At 36.9% G+C, this 13,536-nt stretch overlaps 1 protein-coding gene across 5 annotated transcripts; it reads right to left on the bottom strand.

The window, feature by feature from the left end:
* Window positions 1–142: 142 nt before the first annotated feature.
* Window positions 143–12,382, bottom strand: LOC143468762 (polycystin-2-like protein 1). 5 transcript variants are annotated; one of them, XM_076966140.1, is made up of 22 exons: window positions 12,186–12,375; window positions 10,877–10,978; window positions 10,593–10,730; window positions 9,819–9,932; window positions 9,166–9,296; window positions 8,931–9,065; window positions 8,119–8,237; window positions 7,373–7,448; window positions 6,826–6,965; window positions 6,621–6,732; window positions 6,367–6,483; window positions 5,911–6,098; window positions 5,664–5,828; window positions 5,436–5,556; window positions 5,082–5,180; window positions 4,752–4,885; window positions 4,530–4,647; window positions 4,281–4,301; window positions 3,807–4,006; window positions 3,273–3,420; window positions 1,963–2,098; window positions 143–1,602 (listed from the first exon to the last, which is right to left on the bottom strand). In XM_076966140.1, exons 1-22 carry the CDS (start codon window positions 12,259–12,261, stop codon window positions 1,514–1,516), a joined length of 2,679 nt encoding a protein of 892 aa, XP_076822255.1. In that variant the 5' UTR covers window positions 12,262–12,375; the 3' UTR covers window positions 143–1,513. The 5 variants fall into 5 exon arrangements, with proteins under 5 accessions (XP_076822255.1, XP_076822254.1, XP_076822256.1 ...); XM_076966139.1 differs by lacking the exon at window positions 7,373–7,448 and adding an exon at window positions 7,804–7,891 and having other exon boundaries at window positions 12,186–12,371; XM_076966141.1 differs by lacking the exons at window positions 4,281–4,301; window positions 7,373–7,448 and adding an exon at window positions 7,804–7,891 and having other exon boundaries at window positions 12,186–12,370.
* Between the last annotated feature and the right edge of the window lie 1,154 nt (window positions 12,383–13,536).

Here is a 13,536-nt window from a genome sequence, read left to right as displayed (position 1 = left end):
AAAAATTTCCCAAGACTTTTTTCGAATTCTGTTTTCAGCCAAGCAACAGCTGTAAACCAGGTTTATGCAATTGCGTTAGAACGGTTAGATACTAAGGACACAGATAACGGTGTTATTACCTTTCTTAGAGAATAGCGAAGCATTCGACTACAAATATTTTAATAGCACTAAACTACAGTACGTCAAGCATAGCGTAAACAGCACCACTTGTACAACAACTACGCGGTAATTACAAAATCTACGAAAAACATCATTAACAGCGAATAAGCTTTCAACAATTATTGTAGATTTGATGAGAAGAAAAGCAAGAAATGGTGCAAACGATCTTAAAAACCAAAATTCCATCAAGTAACGCCGGAGTTGTCGGTATTCCAAGTACATGGCCAGCAACCAGTAAAAGCTTAATCTCTAGTAAGAAAATCTCAGGCAAATTCGAAGAAGACCCCATTTAGTGAAAGTGGTAACTTGATAGTGCAGGCCTTGAACATACAAGGACAGAGAAGAGATGCAAAAACCGTATAATTATTCGTTCAGTGATAGGTATATCCTGAAAAGGTGCAATATTTTCATCGATGAAAAATTTGTAGTGATTATTTGATTAAGAACGCGGTAAAGAATATTTTGTGGCACAAAAATCAATGATGTGGTAAAAACCAGTACAACGATAAGTTAAAAAAGAAAAATAAACAACAACGAAAACACTACTCAAGTGTAAAAGGTAAAACGTGAAAAAGTACCACAAGGAAATCTAAAATCTACTAATGAACTAGACATAACTACACAAAACTTGCTTATAGACATAATGCTGTGTAACTGGTCTCAATTCGTGCGACAACAAAGTCTGCTATATTGAAAGATTGATGTTCATTCAGATGTACGAAAACTTTCAACGTTAGAAGGAGAACTACTTAAAATAAAATCCTGTCGGTGCAGTCGCAGGTATGTGTTGAAACAAAACCTTAACTGAGAAAATGCGTTGATGTGCGTCACCCAAAATGCAATATAAGTCATAAATACATCCGCAAACGTAAAAATACTGTCACAATAGCAAAATAAAAAACAGCACAGACAGATTGTTGATTGCAGCTTTGCATTACATTTTGGCAATTGATCAAGTTTTTATCGACTTATCGTTAAATTAATAAAATCTGCAAAGAAAGAAAGCAAAATGACATTATTTCTTGAAAATTTAATATAATTCGAACAAAGTTGTTGACAAAGTTGTCAGTACAACAAAACGAGACAGGTAACAAAGTGGGCTACAACACATTCCATTATTTCGCATTTGGCCTGCAAGCTAGCTAGTACAAGACTGTAGTGCTATGCATGAAAGATGTAATTGTGCAGTTCCTAATCGCTGTAGATATTAGTTAACGCAAGCGGCAGTGGCAGACCCAGTAGATTACTGCAGGGAAAGGAAAGAGTACAGCAAGCCTCACGACAACAGTTACACCAAAGTGCACGACTGTACAGTACACGGCTATAAAAAATAGTACGACGGTTTTTACGACGCTTAGGCGTTACTGCTGGTCCCGGTTGCCCCGGCTATCCGTGACCGCACGCCCGATGCAGACCCGGATGTTGAAGACGTCACGGAACGCCCTAAAAGGATTAAAATTGAAAATTGAATTTGAGCAGAATATAAATAGTTAATACTTTCATCTAAATATCAATCCCACATTATATTCTTATACATCACCGCTAGACGACGCTAATGATATTTTCGATGGTAAAACTATGGTATTGCGCACAAGGGCATAATATGTAGCGAGGTAACTCTTTTCAACTGGTCTAGTTGCTCAGTAAAGGTTATCTTATGAAGCCGATTATGATCAAAATTATAAGTTTATCAAGTAAGTAAATTTGACATGGGCGCAATTTCAACAAAATCATCCTCCACACATCTCTGCAGTTAGCAGGGATTCGCCTTCAATTGAGCATCCGAGGCAGGAGTTGACGCACCTGACAACGGACGGTGGCTCCGATGAGCCGATGAAGTGATGGAGGCATCCGAATCCCATCTCTCCAGCTCCTCCCGGACTAAACGCTCCATCTGGTCCCGGTGGATCTCGTCGTCAGATCTTCCGTTCCGTTCATCCTGGAGGAGACAATCAAAAGATAAAGTCTTGAGCACCAAGAAACATGACATTCATGACGAGCTCCTCATCTCAAGGCGACCATGATAATGGTGACAACTTAACGATAAACTTCTGTGCTCTAAGAGTTGGATAATTTTGATTTTCGTAAAAAGCACAATTTTGTCATTGTTTTAATTCAAAAAATTGCCCTAACCTCTGACCCTTTCCGCAACGCATGAGTGGTTACACGCACGACCGTGCCCTACCGTGTGATCCTTATAATCTGCGTGTAAGTGCTCAAAGGCTTGTTTATTGCACAATACGTAAGTTTAACTTTGTGTTTCTATTTAAACTCTGGCGTCTTCGCTACTTTCTGATCCTTCGCTCGTTCCTTCCTCGTCCGGTTCTCTCTCTTCTATCTCGTCTTTCTTAGGTTTTTCTCTCTTATTCTGCTGGAAAGCCAAAGAAAACAATGACGTCATTTGTAGGACAATCTTATCAAAACAACGCAAAAAGGGGCCTGTCTGATAACCGGAAAGGAACCGAGATTATGCGGGCTAACTGTATGCTCGCTCAAGTCTATTAGATATTTTCCTGTACGTTTTAAATGCTATCTGCCCTATGCAATCACATTACTACAACATATTCATCAACTAAAACGACAGCGCTACATTTAGCGAGAAATATTGATGGATTTGGCGCTGCAATAAACTTCGCCGCGGGATGGCGCGGCAGAGTTAAATTAATGCACCTTACCGAAAGAATTGGCAAGTTGGAACAAAATCTACAATTTAATAGAAAACTCCTCGCTGAGTTTACATAAGCACATTACCGGTGGTTCAAAGTAAGTGGAATACCAACGCTTAAGAGCAGAATTGTAGCATCAAGGAGTGATCATAGTCTAAGACTCTAAAGTCTAAGGAGACTGAAATTCTACAAACACATGTTTGCAGCCTATACCGCTGGTGCCCAGCATGTCCGTACGATTTACACCAGGGTGATAAAATGCTTTACCTGCTATTATGGCACTGACAGCAACCACATAAAATGCAGCTCAACCCGACCAAGGTTATATCAGGGTGTTAGGGACAGGAATGCAGACAGTGACCGACACCAAAAGGACGTTTTGGCTTAAGCCAGCGAATAATTATCCAACACCAAAGCACCAACGCTATGGCAGAATGTTGGACTCACCTCGGTTATATTGTCTAATAGTTTCCCCATTGTCTCGCGTCTTTTCAGCTTCGCTCTCTCCATCGCTTCAAGTTTAACAATGACCGCGTCTATCTTGGACACAATGGAACCGATGCTGTGCTCCATTCTATCCACTCGTCGCGTTAAACTGTGACGGTAATAATGGCATTTGTTAAGTCATAATCCACTTGAAATCTAGAGCAATGACTCACGCAATACGCCACAAACACAGCGGACTGAAAATGGGGGAATAACTTCGCAGACGAAGGGAATCTTAATAGCCCGAGGCGTATGGCAAGTGCAGCATGATAAGGTTTAGTAATAAGAATGCATTGAAATATTAACAAGCGTGCGCCAGAACTATCGTCTACGCGGGCGGTGGAAACGGAAATAGGCGGCTTGCCGTTGTCATGACAAACAGAAAATCTTACATGATTAAAACAGTGATGCACTTAATCGACTCAAAATACCACTCTAAAACCTATAAACCACATCGGGGTACATCGCGCTTCCATTTCACCAACACGAACTCACATTTGGAAGTCGTCCTTCGATACAACGTTCTTCAAATTCGCGCGTCGTTCTTCGTCATAATCGTCGTCTTCGTCGCTTTCATTCGCTGAATCGTTGCAACTCACGTGGGACACCGCCCCCTTTGATCTTGCCGACGGAGGGCGGCCAATGGACGCGTTTTTGTCGCGTTCTATTTCGTCCAATTCGTTGGTCAGGTCGGCCTAAATCATAGTATTCGATGCAACATGCGGAAGATAATTAATCACCGAGCTATATCACAGCAATGAAAGTAACGTGGGGTTAAAATTACGGAAATATTTTACCAAACTTTTTATTCAAAAGCACACGACAGCTGATGAAACCAACCCTAATAAATCGATCTTTTGTATTATTACGTCAATCGCGCCAATATCGGTTTCATGTGAGATCCTTATCGTAATAGCTTCACATTGTAGTCGCATAATTAGGTTTAATTTTAGCTGAATAATACTCTACCTTTTGTCCATCCAGTTCATTCTGGCAGCGTTAAATGAATAATTCATTCGCGATTAATAACTTATTTATATGGTATGTCATGTAGAACTAAATTAAGTAATAATTAAACTAAGTTCGTAAATATTTTATAAGATCAAATTTCAAATTCAACAAGAGCACCAAATTTAACCTTCCTCGGGAGTAAAGAAAACCAAAATAACTCGCTTACAGCACGAGTCGACCGAAGCTATTGAATTTGCTTTCACCAACCTTCTGTTTTTCGAGGTCGGCGTGCATCTTCCGTTGCTCGTCCTCGTTCAAAATCATGTCCCCGTCCTGGTCGTACTTGGCGAACACCGCCTCGATCTCGGCGTCGGGGATTCCCCGCCTGCACAAGGTCACGTGATCACAATTAGCAAGAATAAATTATACGAAATCGCCGCATATTTAGGCGTAAAAATGGAGGAGAAATAATCAGTGAAAAGTGCCGACATCTTTAGATCCAATCTCCACTCCTCCCAGTCCAGATGTCGATCGTGGTTGATGTCGGCGTGGTGGATTGCGTCCTGGATGTCGCGGATTCGATCCTTCTTTAACGAGAGCTTCTCTAAGACTTTATTGTAACCCTGCAACAAGATTGTGAAGATGACTAAGAAAACTTGGATGATTTCATACACCGTGAAGGCTTGCAAGTCGACAATATGGAACTTAAAAAGCGTAAGACAACCTCTTCAGACCACGAGAACACATTTTGTTTATGATTTCAATCTTGGCGGGATAAGACCAACCGAAAGTTCTTTTATGGTTAAATTGACGTCTCACCTTCTTGATATAATCCGAAATTTGAAATTCACTTTTTTGCATTGAGATTTCCGCTTTCACCTCAGAGTAAGTATCGTTTATGATCGCCAGGAACATGTTCTGCGATGAAAAAGACATCATATAAAAACAGGAAATAAGCAATAAGATGAAAAAGTCTAAAAAAAGACCAAAGCAGAACACAATAGCAGTAACACATAGAGAAATTGAACAATAACGTAATGACATACTTCATAAAGTAAAACTGAGCTATTAGAAATAAATGAACAACATTGTAGATATAAATTGTTATACATTAAAACATATTGTTACTGTAAATGCCTACTTCAAGTAGAGCTATGATGTTTCTGCGCTTACCAGTAGTACGAAGAATACGAAGAAAACATAAGTGAGGAAAAATATAGGTCCCAGAACTCGATTGGCCGACTCTAATTCATGGAAATCAAAATCACCGAGAATGATACGGAATTGTGTGAATCTGTAGAGAAAAATTTAGCAATAACAATTAAAGCGCCCGTGAATAAAAACAAGACAGTCGTCGTATGAACAAAGTTAAAGTTTACGCAGAGAAAAACGACAACCCACATGCTCTCGGGGAAGGTGCTGAAATCTTCAACTTGAGTTCCGAATACGAGGTAGCCCAGTTGTGCGTATGCGAGAAAGATGATAAAGAACATGACAGCAAAGCCGGCGATGTCCTTCGAGCAGCGAGAAAGTGTCGATTGCAGCTGAGTCATCGTTCGATTAAAGCTGTACAATGACGTAAGCATGTTTATTACTCCCAATTTCAAAACACACCGATCTGTACTCAGCGTGTTGCCATGGCGCATACCTAATGTATTTGAATATCTTTATCCAGGCGAAAAACACGACAACGGCGACCATGTTGTTGTACTGCATCTGCCAGAAGCCAAGAAACTCAAAATCTGGGTAAGTACGAGGATTTTGCAGCAACGTTTCCAGCAACGAATTAACCTTCACCGTCCGATAGATGTTGAACGCAAATGCTATCAGCGACAACTGGAAAAGATGCATTAAAATAGAGTTATAATGTTTCTATGCTTTTAAAACACTGCGGTTTTATCGAGTTATCAGAAGACATTTACAATGAAGACTAAAAGTTAACGAACAACAGAAAAAAAAAAATTTAAACCTATTGCATAAATTTTAAGACAATTCAACCAAATTTCCAATTCAACACACAAAATTAGATCTGCATGACCCACACAGCGAAATTAAAGTGGTAAAATAAACAATTTATTTATAAAAAAAATAAAATAAGTCTTACAAATATAACAAGAATATCCAGGCAGTTCCAGACGCTTTTAAAGTAGGCGCATTTGTGTTTCTTAATTTCCAGTATCTCCTCAACAATGTAGTAGAGTATGAACAACATGTACAAGACCTGGAAATACAGGAACCGCAGTATAAGAAGACACGAAAATGTACCCAACCACTACTGTTATCTACTATCAGAAATATGAGCAGTCTTATTAATCGAAAGATTTGTTAAAGACAAAAATTACAAAGCATCTAGCTTACCTCACACGCCATCAGAAAATAATCGTAGTTTGTGACGTATCGAATAAGCTTGACCGTACGAAACTGCCAGGAAGGAACAGCTCCTCCAGTGGCCGGAAATTCAACCACCAATCTGTTATTGTTTGTAGCAACACAAACTGGGTTATTTACATTTGAAATATAAGAAATTTGCAAAGCAAAATGTCACTGATAGATAAGCGATGACCTGACGACGCAGAAGAGGTTGATGTTTGCGTTGTAAACTGTGAAGTCCACAAACACCGCTCTGGTGCCGCGATCTAACCACAGGTTTTGTTTCAAGATTTCGATCAAATTAAGGGAACTGGCTTTGGTGTCGAGTAAGTCCTAAAATTAAACAAAATTCAAGTTATTGAAGAAAGGTTTATAGTCGCACTTTATGATATATTCCAAGAAACAATAGTATATCACACAATAATGCAATGCAAATAACATGACCCCAAAATATATTTATATGTAGGCAAGATTTTAGGTTCTTCATCAACACACTTAAAACCATAAGCACTGCAATTAACGTGTGCAATTAAAATTTTTAGGCAACCAGTGCAAAATAACTTGCAATCCGTAATTTTGTATTTTTGATAATTACAGTAAGCATAATTGTCTAAACCAAACAACAAAAATTAACAAAGCAAAATGCCATCGCAATTTCACTTTTAGAGTTTCAAATTAAAATGTGTGCCAAATTATGCTAAAAAGGCAAGCAACAGTTGCTGGGACACCACAACCGGTACCTGATAATAACCGTTCGTGGAATAAGAGCTAATATAGCCGGTGTAGGGCTGCCCAATTTGCTGATGATACGACCAACTGTATTGTTATAATAAAATAAAATTAGCTAATCACAACAAAACGGGACAAGTGTGAATATTCAGAACGAAAATGAAAAGAATTGCTGCAGTTATGAGGTTAAAAAAAAACAATGTATGATGATAATTACATCAAGGCAAATATGTGGAATTTGGTTTGTTTTTTCTTGACATGCCGGCCAAGCCCATAATAGCCAGTAGCAGTCATGCCAAGCCCTTAAAATTCTCATTGTTTACATCCAACCGACTTCAAAATATCCTGTTTTTGAACGCCGAGCAATATTTGGCGTTCAATAGCTTCCATATCAGCCGTTCTGAACAAACACACTTGCTGATATGCCCGGATTTTCAACTACCTGGTAATAACCACCACCGGAATATGTGAAGTCAAGCAAACCCCAGTGGGTTGAACCATCTAAGTCTTCTTCTGAGGCGTATACCCAGCTACGTGGCCATAGATAATGATTAATGAGTTTTCAGGTTATTTTTGTACAAACACAGGATTAAAATTTCATATGTACATTTTTCTTGCAAATGTAGGCTACTTTGAAAAGTTGACTTAAATAAATACAACATTCTGTACAAAAGTAAGACCTGAGCAACCGAGTAAGGATTAGAAATATAACAACAGCAATAGTGTTTTTTGTTCAGTCACACGGTCGTAAACTCACGCAGTGCCATTTTCAAGTCCAAACGGTGAAATGTCTTCTTTCTCTTTGGAATAGGAGTCATAACAGGCCGTTATTTCCTGTGCAAAATCGGGGTGGACTTCACATGAACCCTTGCGAACCTAACAAGAAATAAATAGACTGAAAGCGCAATGAAAGTGTAACAACTTTGTTAATGGCGTGCGGCAATATGATGAAGAAATGCCACTTGACCTGTCGCCAAAGAAAAGTTTTTCTTTTTTACAAACTACTACACTTCATCTTCAATGAGCGCGGGATATAATTTAGCTTTACAAGTGCCTACTCTCTCAAGCGAATAGCTGCACAGCTTAAAAGTCAAATAGCCACAGGCGCTGTTTAAACTTGTGCTATTAACAATAGATTATTCACATGTACTATTCATGCGCGCTTCTCTGACGTGATTTAATCAAATTAAATTAAAAAAACTCACCCAAACTGGTAGGAAATAGGGGCACAATGTTATTAAAACAGGGGATATTGGTTGTAATAATGTAATATATTAACCTATTACACAATTCAAAATTATAAAGAAACTTCAAGCAAGTAAACTAGTATGCACTGTGTTTCAAACTTCAATGATTAAGTATGTTTGGTGAGGAAATTTGAGAATCTCTAGTTTAATAACGAAATCATACCCTTTTAAAAGTCTTAAGATTACAACAATAGGTACAATAACAGCGTCATAAATGGTAATAACAAACGTCATAAATGGTTAGCATATTTACACAAAAGCAAGATGAGCCAAAACAGTCGAATACATTTGTCTTTCAAAAAAAGCACAAATGCAATCATACCTTCAGCTGCCTTATTCTGGCTACACCCAGCAGTTTATTCTCATAGTAGATATAACCCAGGTCCTCATTCGACACATTTTGATTGTTGTACCAAGTTTCCCAGAAGAGACCGTCCATTAAAGGACCTTCGGCAAACTAATAAACACAAAAGCAATTGAAAATTAACGTTTGCGGATGAAAACTTTAAGAAGTTTGTAAACAACTTTACAACTGCATTGTCAAGAATGGATCTTACTCTCCAGAAGTCGTGCATGGTGTTCATCCCTCGGAAAGTATTTTTCGTCTCTGGAAACTGACCGTCGATGAAGAGTTCCTGCATCACCTTGGTGTAGTAGAAGTGCGTGGAGCTCGTCATTCCAAATGTTACTGCGATGCAGCAGGATAAAGAGAAAGTTATCACAGAATTCAGGAAAATTGAAAGGTTAAAGGCATCTCGTTGGTATAAGAGTTAAAAGTTTGTAATAGAAAAGAAAGTAAATCATTCCAACAATCTGATGGCACTTGATCAACACAATAAATTTCATATTTTATCATCATCGTGGAGTACAGCTTGTCCAAGCAGTATACGATATGTCGAGCAGGCTCCATCAATATTAATGGTAATTGTTAGCAATAGAAAAATTCATGTCTAGAGGAGTACGGTGTTAAAATATTAATGAATTGTCCGTTATTCAAGCACCTAGTGGTGAATAAAATAGGAAAATTACTGGTAGGTACCACAGGTGCCATGTACAGAAAGTTTTGCATGGAAAATGTTTTTCAAAGAGTTAACACCAGAGCCAAAATACTAGAGATGAGTTAAGTCAAACAACCGCCGATAATTACACATGAACTGCAGGTGTATATTTCATATAATCCAAATCTCCATGGTCGTTAGGAATTACTCACATATGCACAGTGTTATAAGAAAGAAGATGTAAACAATAAGTTCACGTATGGTTGTTCTGATGTATAGTTCTCTATCTTTCTGAGTGTCTTCTGTTTGACGGGTTCCCCAAAGCCCTGAAATTATTATCGAAATTAAAACCATTGTTCTCGATTAAAATGGTTTCTAAATAATTTTAAAACTTATATACGGTTTAAAGTTTTGGGTAAAAGTTGGACAAAATTAAAAATAAGTAAACCCCAGGTTTATTTTACAAAAGCTTTAAAACATGGGTATAAGACCAAACTATTAATTTAGGTATCAAATGTCTTGAAAATAACTACTGTTAAGCAATAACAAGCATCAATTGGCACATACAGGCTGTGTACACTGTAAGGGTTACAGCTATAGCTTCGAACAAAAGCACGACCGTATAATTTTCCATGTCTACTACACTGTCAGCTTTGGAAAGTTAATACACCATGAATACTATTGTGGGATGGTTAAGCTTTCAAGTGCCATTGTTTTCAACATAAAGGCCTTTGTGTGAAGGTGTTAAAACACTAATAAAAGTGGATAGGGCAAATAATTACATTTATTTTCACACTTTAATTGCCCGGCGTTATTTCATTACAATGTTATAACTGTTAAAATAACGTCATCGATTTCTAAACATAACCATAAGACTTCTAGGATAGGATGTTGAAAAATCTTTGGAGAATTAGAAATCGTTAAAAAACAACACATCTTTATCAAATTCCTAACAAAACATTGTAAATTATTTGTAAGTAACACACCTCGAAGGCCTTTTTTGACGCTGGTCCATATTCCCTTTCTTTCCCGAAATTCATTCTCATCCTGGTCGTGGTGACGATGAGATCCAGCCGTGCTGACGTAAACCTCACTGGACATCTCCGCCGGTCGATCATCGTAGTCTAAAGTTTCAAGGACAATTATACAAAAATATGAAAAAATTTTGCAAACATGGACAACCGAAAAAATAAAGCTTAAAAATCTTTTTCCATGCATACCTAGTAAAAGCAATTAGTTAATCATACCAGACTTAAATTATAGCACCTACCATAGTAGTTTGTTGAAATGGTGTTGGTCACACCAGGGGTATTATCAAATGCCTCATTGTCCCACGCATTACGAGATTCTGCACTGCCTGGTCTTCGTCCACCTGGAAAGACAAGACGAGAGGATCACCTTACCACAGCAAAATATTATAATATTTAGTTTTCATGTAACCTATGCAATATAATTAGTTATATTCATATAATATGACAACAAATCAAGACAAACAACTCAAAAAAAGGAAAGAAAAAACATTTTCAAATAACTAACTGAAAATACATTGTGGTATATATGATAACTAAATGAAAACAGCTATTGTCTAGTTTTCTGGGCCATATTACCTGGGGGCATATTTGGTACAGTTTTTAATTTGACAATGTTACCATGAAGTTAGTTAGCAAATTACTTACAGAAAGTCAAAGTCTTTTAAAGCAAACAATACATCACGCAATAGCAATGCACAAATTGATATTCTGAAAAGATATTATTCCAACTTCAAAAATGAAAAGTCAAAATAAATAAAAAGATGACACAAGACTGCATTCCAATTTCTTTCCTAGTGAAATGGCACTCATCTGACAACTAAAACAACATTTTAACCATTAAGTGAATCACATTGCTTTGGCTACTGAGCAATGTGAGACAATTCTACATACTTAGATATTAAAACTTAATGAAAGGCTGATTGATATGGCAATGTGCATTAACAATTTATTCTCTATGTTCCAGAACCATTACAGAAAAGTAATTTACGAGAAGAGCAGGAAAATGTTATCGTGAAAATATAAGAAAGTGAAATTTATTGTATTTGTATTTACTGTATAATTTATTATTGTGGCTCATATACTTTGCTTAGTGCAGTGCTTCTCAGTTTTTCGAAAAACAGTTTACATTCTTTTGTTCGACATTTCATTTACAAGACCAACCAGTGTTGCCACAGAACAATTGGAAAATCACAATAAGCTTTCAGAAATGTGATGAAAAATATTTTAAATAAAAATATAACAAATACAAAGTTACAAATACAACTATAAGTAAAGATAAATTGTAAAAGGATGTGTTTGGCATCCATGCTAAAGTTATTCTTAAATTCGCAAACTGCATACATTAAAAGGTTGAAAAGCAATGCCCTAGTGATAACTATTCAAACATTAACAAGCTTATTTCTGCAACTGCCATTAATTATTACTGCAATAACACCAATTTAAAAACAAAGAAACATAATAAAAGCTCATTTGTCATGTTAATATGTTACCACATATGTTAATACACATATTAAAAATATTACTTATTAATGTACATTACACATTTACCCAGACTTATGTGATCAAGTTCATATTCATCATTGGGTGTGAGATTTGTCGGGCTAATTCGTGCACTTCCAGACATAGTTGAAGGGCGATAGAAACGTTTACTTCATTAAAAAATCATGTTTTAAGCGACAATCTTACTGCGTGAAAAAATCATCGATAAAAATTCAGCAGCTGCATTTAAAACAAAGCTCTCTTAACAGATAGGCTACAGTAACAGAGATGCCAGTTATCTAAAAGCAGCCATGATTTCCATCAAGCGAATTTATTCTCATCCCCTACGATATAAATTAACAACTTAAGGTCTCAAGCAATCGTAACAGGCTAAGCTATAAAATAAAACCAGACAAATTGAGACAATCACAAGTGCCCTATCATATCAAATCTGACTTCTGCTACTTGGCTTTGAAATTCTTTGCAGAAGAAAGTGCGGTAAACAAAACTTTGAAAATAAAACATAACACTTGCTTAACTATTTTCTTTAACTACTGAACTACCCAACAGTAACCGAACGTCTGAACGTAACCTATCCGTAGTTAATCATTTTCATTTGCAACAGAATCGTTTGTTTTCAACGTAAGAAATCGCAAAAAATAACTTTCTCTAAAAGTAAACTTTCTAGTAAAAGATGATGTATACTTTTTCTGTTTTCATTTTTCCTATCCCTGAGTATCCCAACTCGTAACGAATAACGAGGTACAAAACCGACTAACCTGACATCAACGAAATGTTTTTGTGACGATCTGCTTGGCAACTGCTACTTCTGCTCATTACCGCTACGTGCGGATAAATATTTACATTCGAAAATCCAGCTGACGTCGCTGTAGTCACAGATTATACATTTGTCATGTGTCGTAGTCAACCATGCTTTACTGAAATCAACAAGCTTTATAAAGAAATATAAATACACATCAGCAAGTCAAATGATGTATCTGTGGTAGAAACTAACGACTATGCTCTGGCTTACCCACAACATTTGCAAGATTTTTTGCATTTTATTAATTACTTTTGAGTAGATGAACATGGAAGAAATCTCATAATTTTATTTTTGATAACATTATGAAAATAAAAAAGCTCAAAAGGTTAAAACTGTGCGGTAGTATTTATAAAACAAATATTAAATTGGAATAAAAAACATTTCGAAATTTCCTAAATTTGTATGTAATTTTTAAACTTATTTTTCAAAGTATATTTCAACAAAATCTAAAACGCACAGCCCCGGGCAAAACATTTATTTTAAGAAGGAAACACTTGTTACGGCCGAGCACTTTCTAGTTTGTGGTAAACATGTAAAATGTAAACGTCATCAAGTTTACGAGTCGCTGGTCACGTTTAGTGTTTGTTGTGCCAATGG

Source organism: Clavelina lepadiformis, chromosome 8, assembly GCF_947623445.1.
Source record: "Clavelina lepadiformis chromosome 8, kaClaLepa1.1, whole genome shotgun sequence".
NCBI lineage: Eukaryota > Metazoa > Chordata > Ascidiacea > Aplousobranchia > Clavelinidae > Clavelina > Clavelina lepadiformis.
Note: the sequence above shows the minus strand (reverse complement) of the source record. Positions and strands in the feature narration are given on the sequence as shown.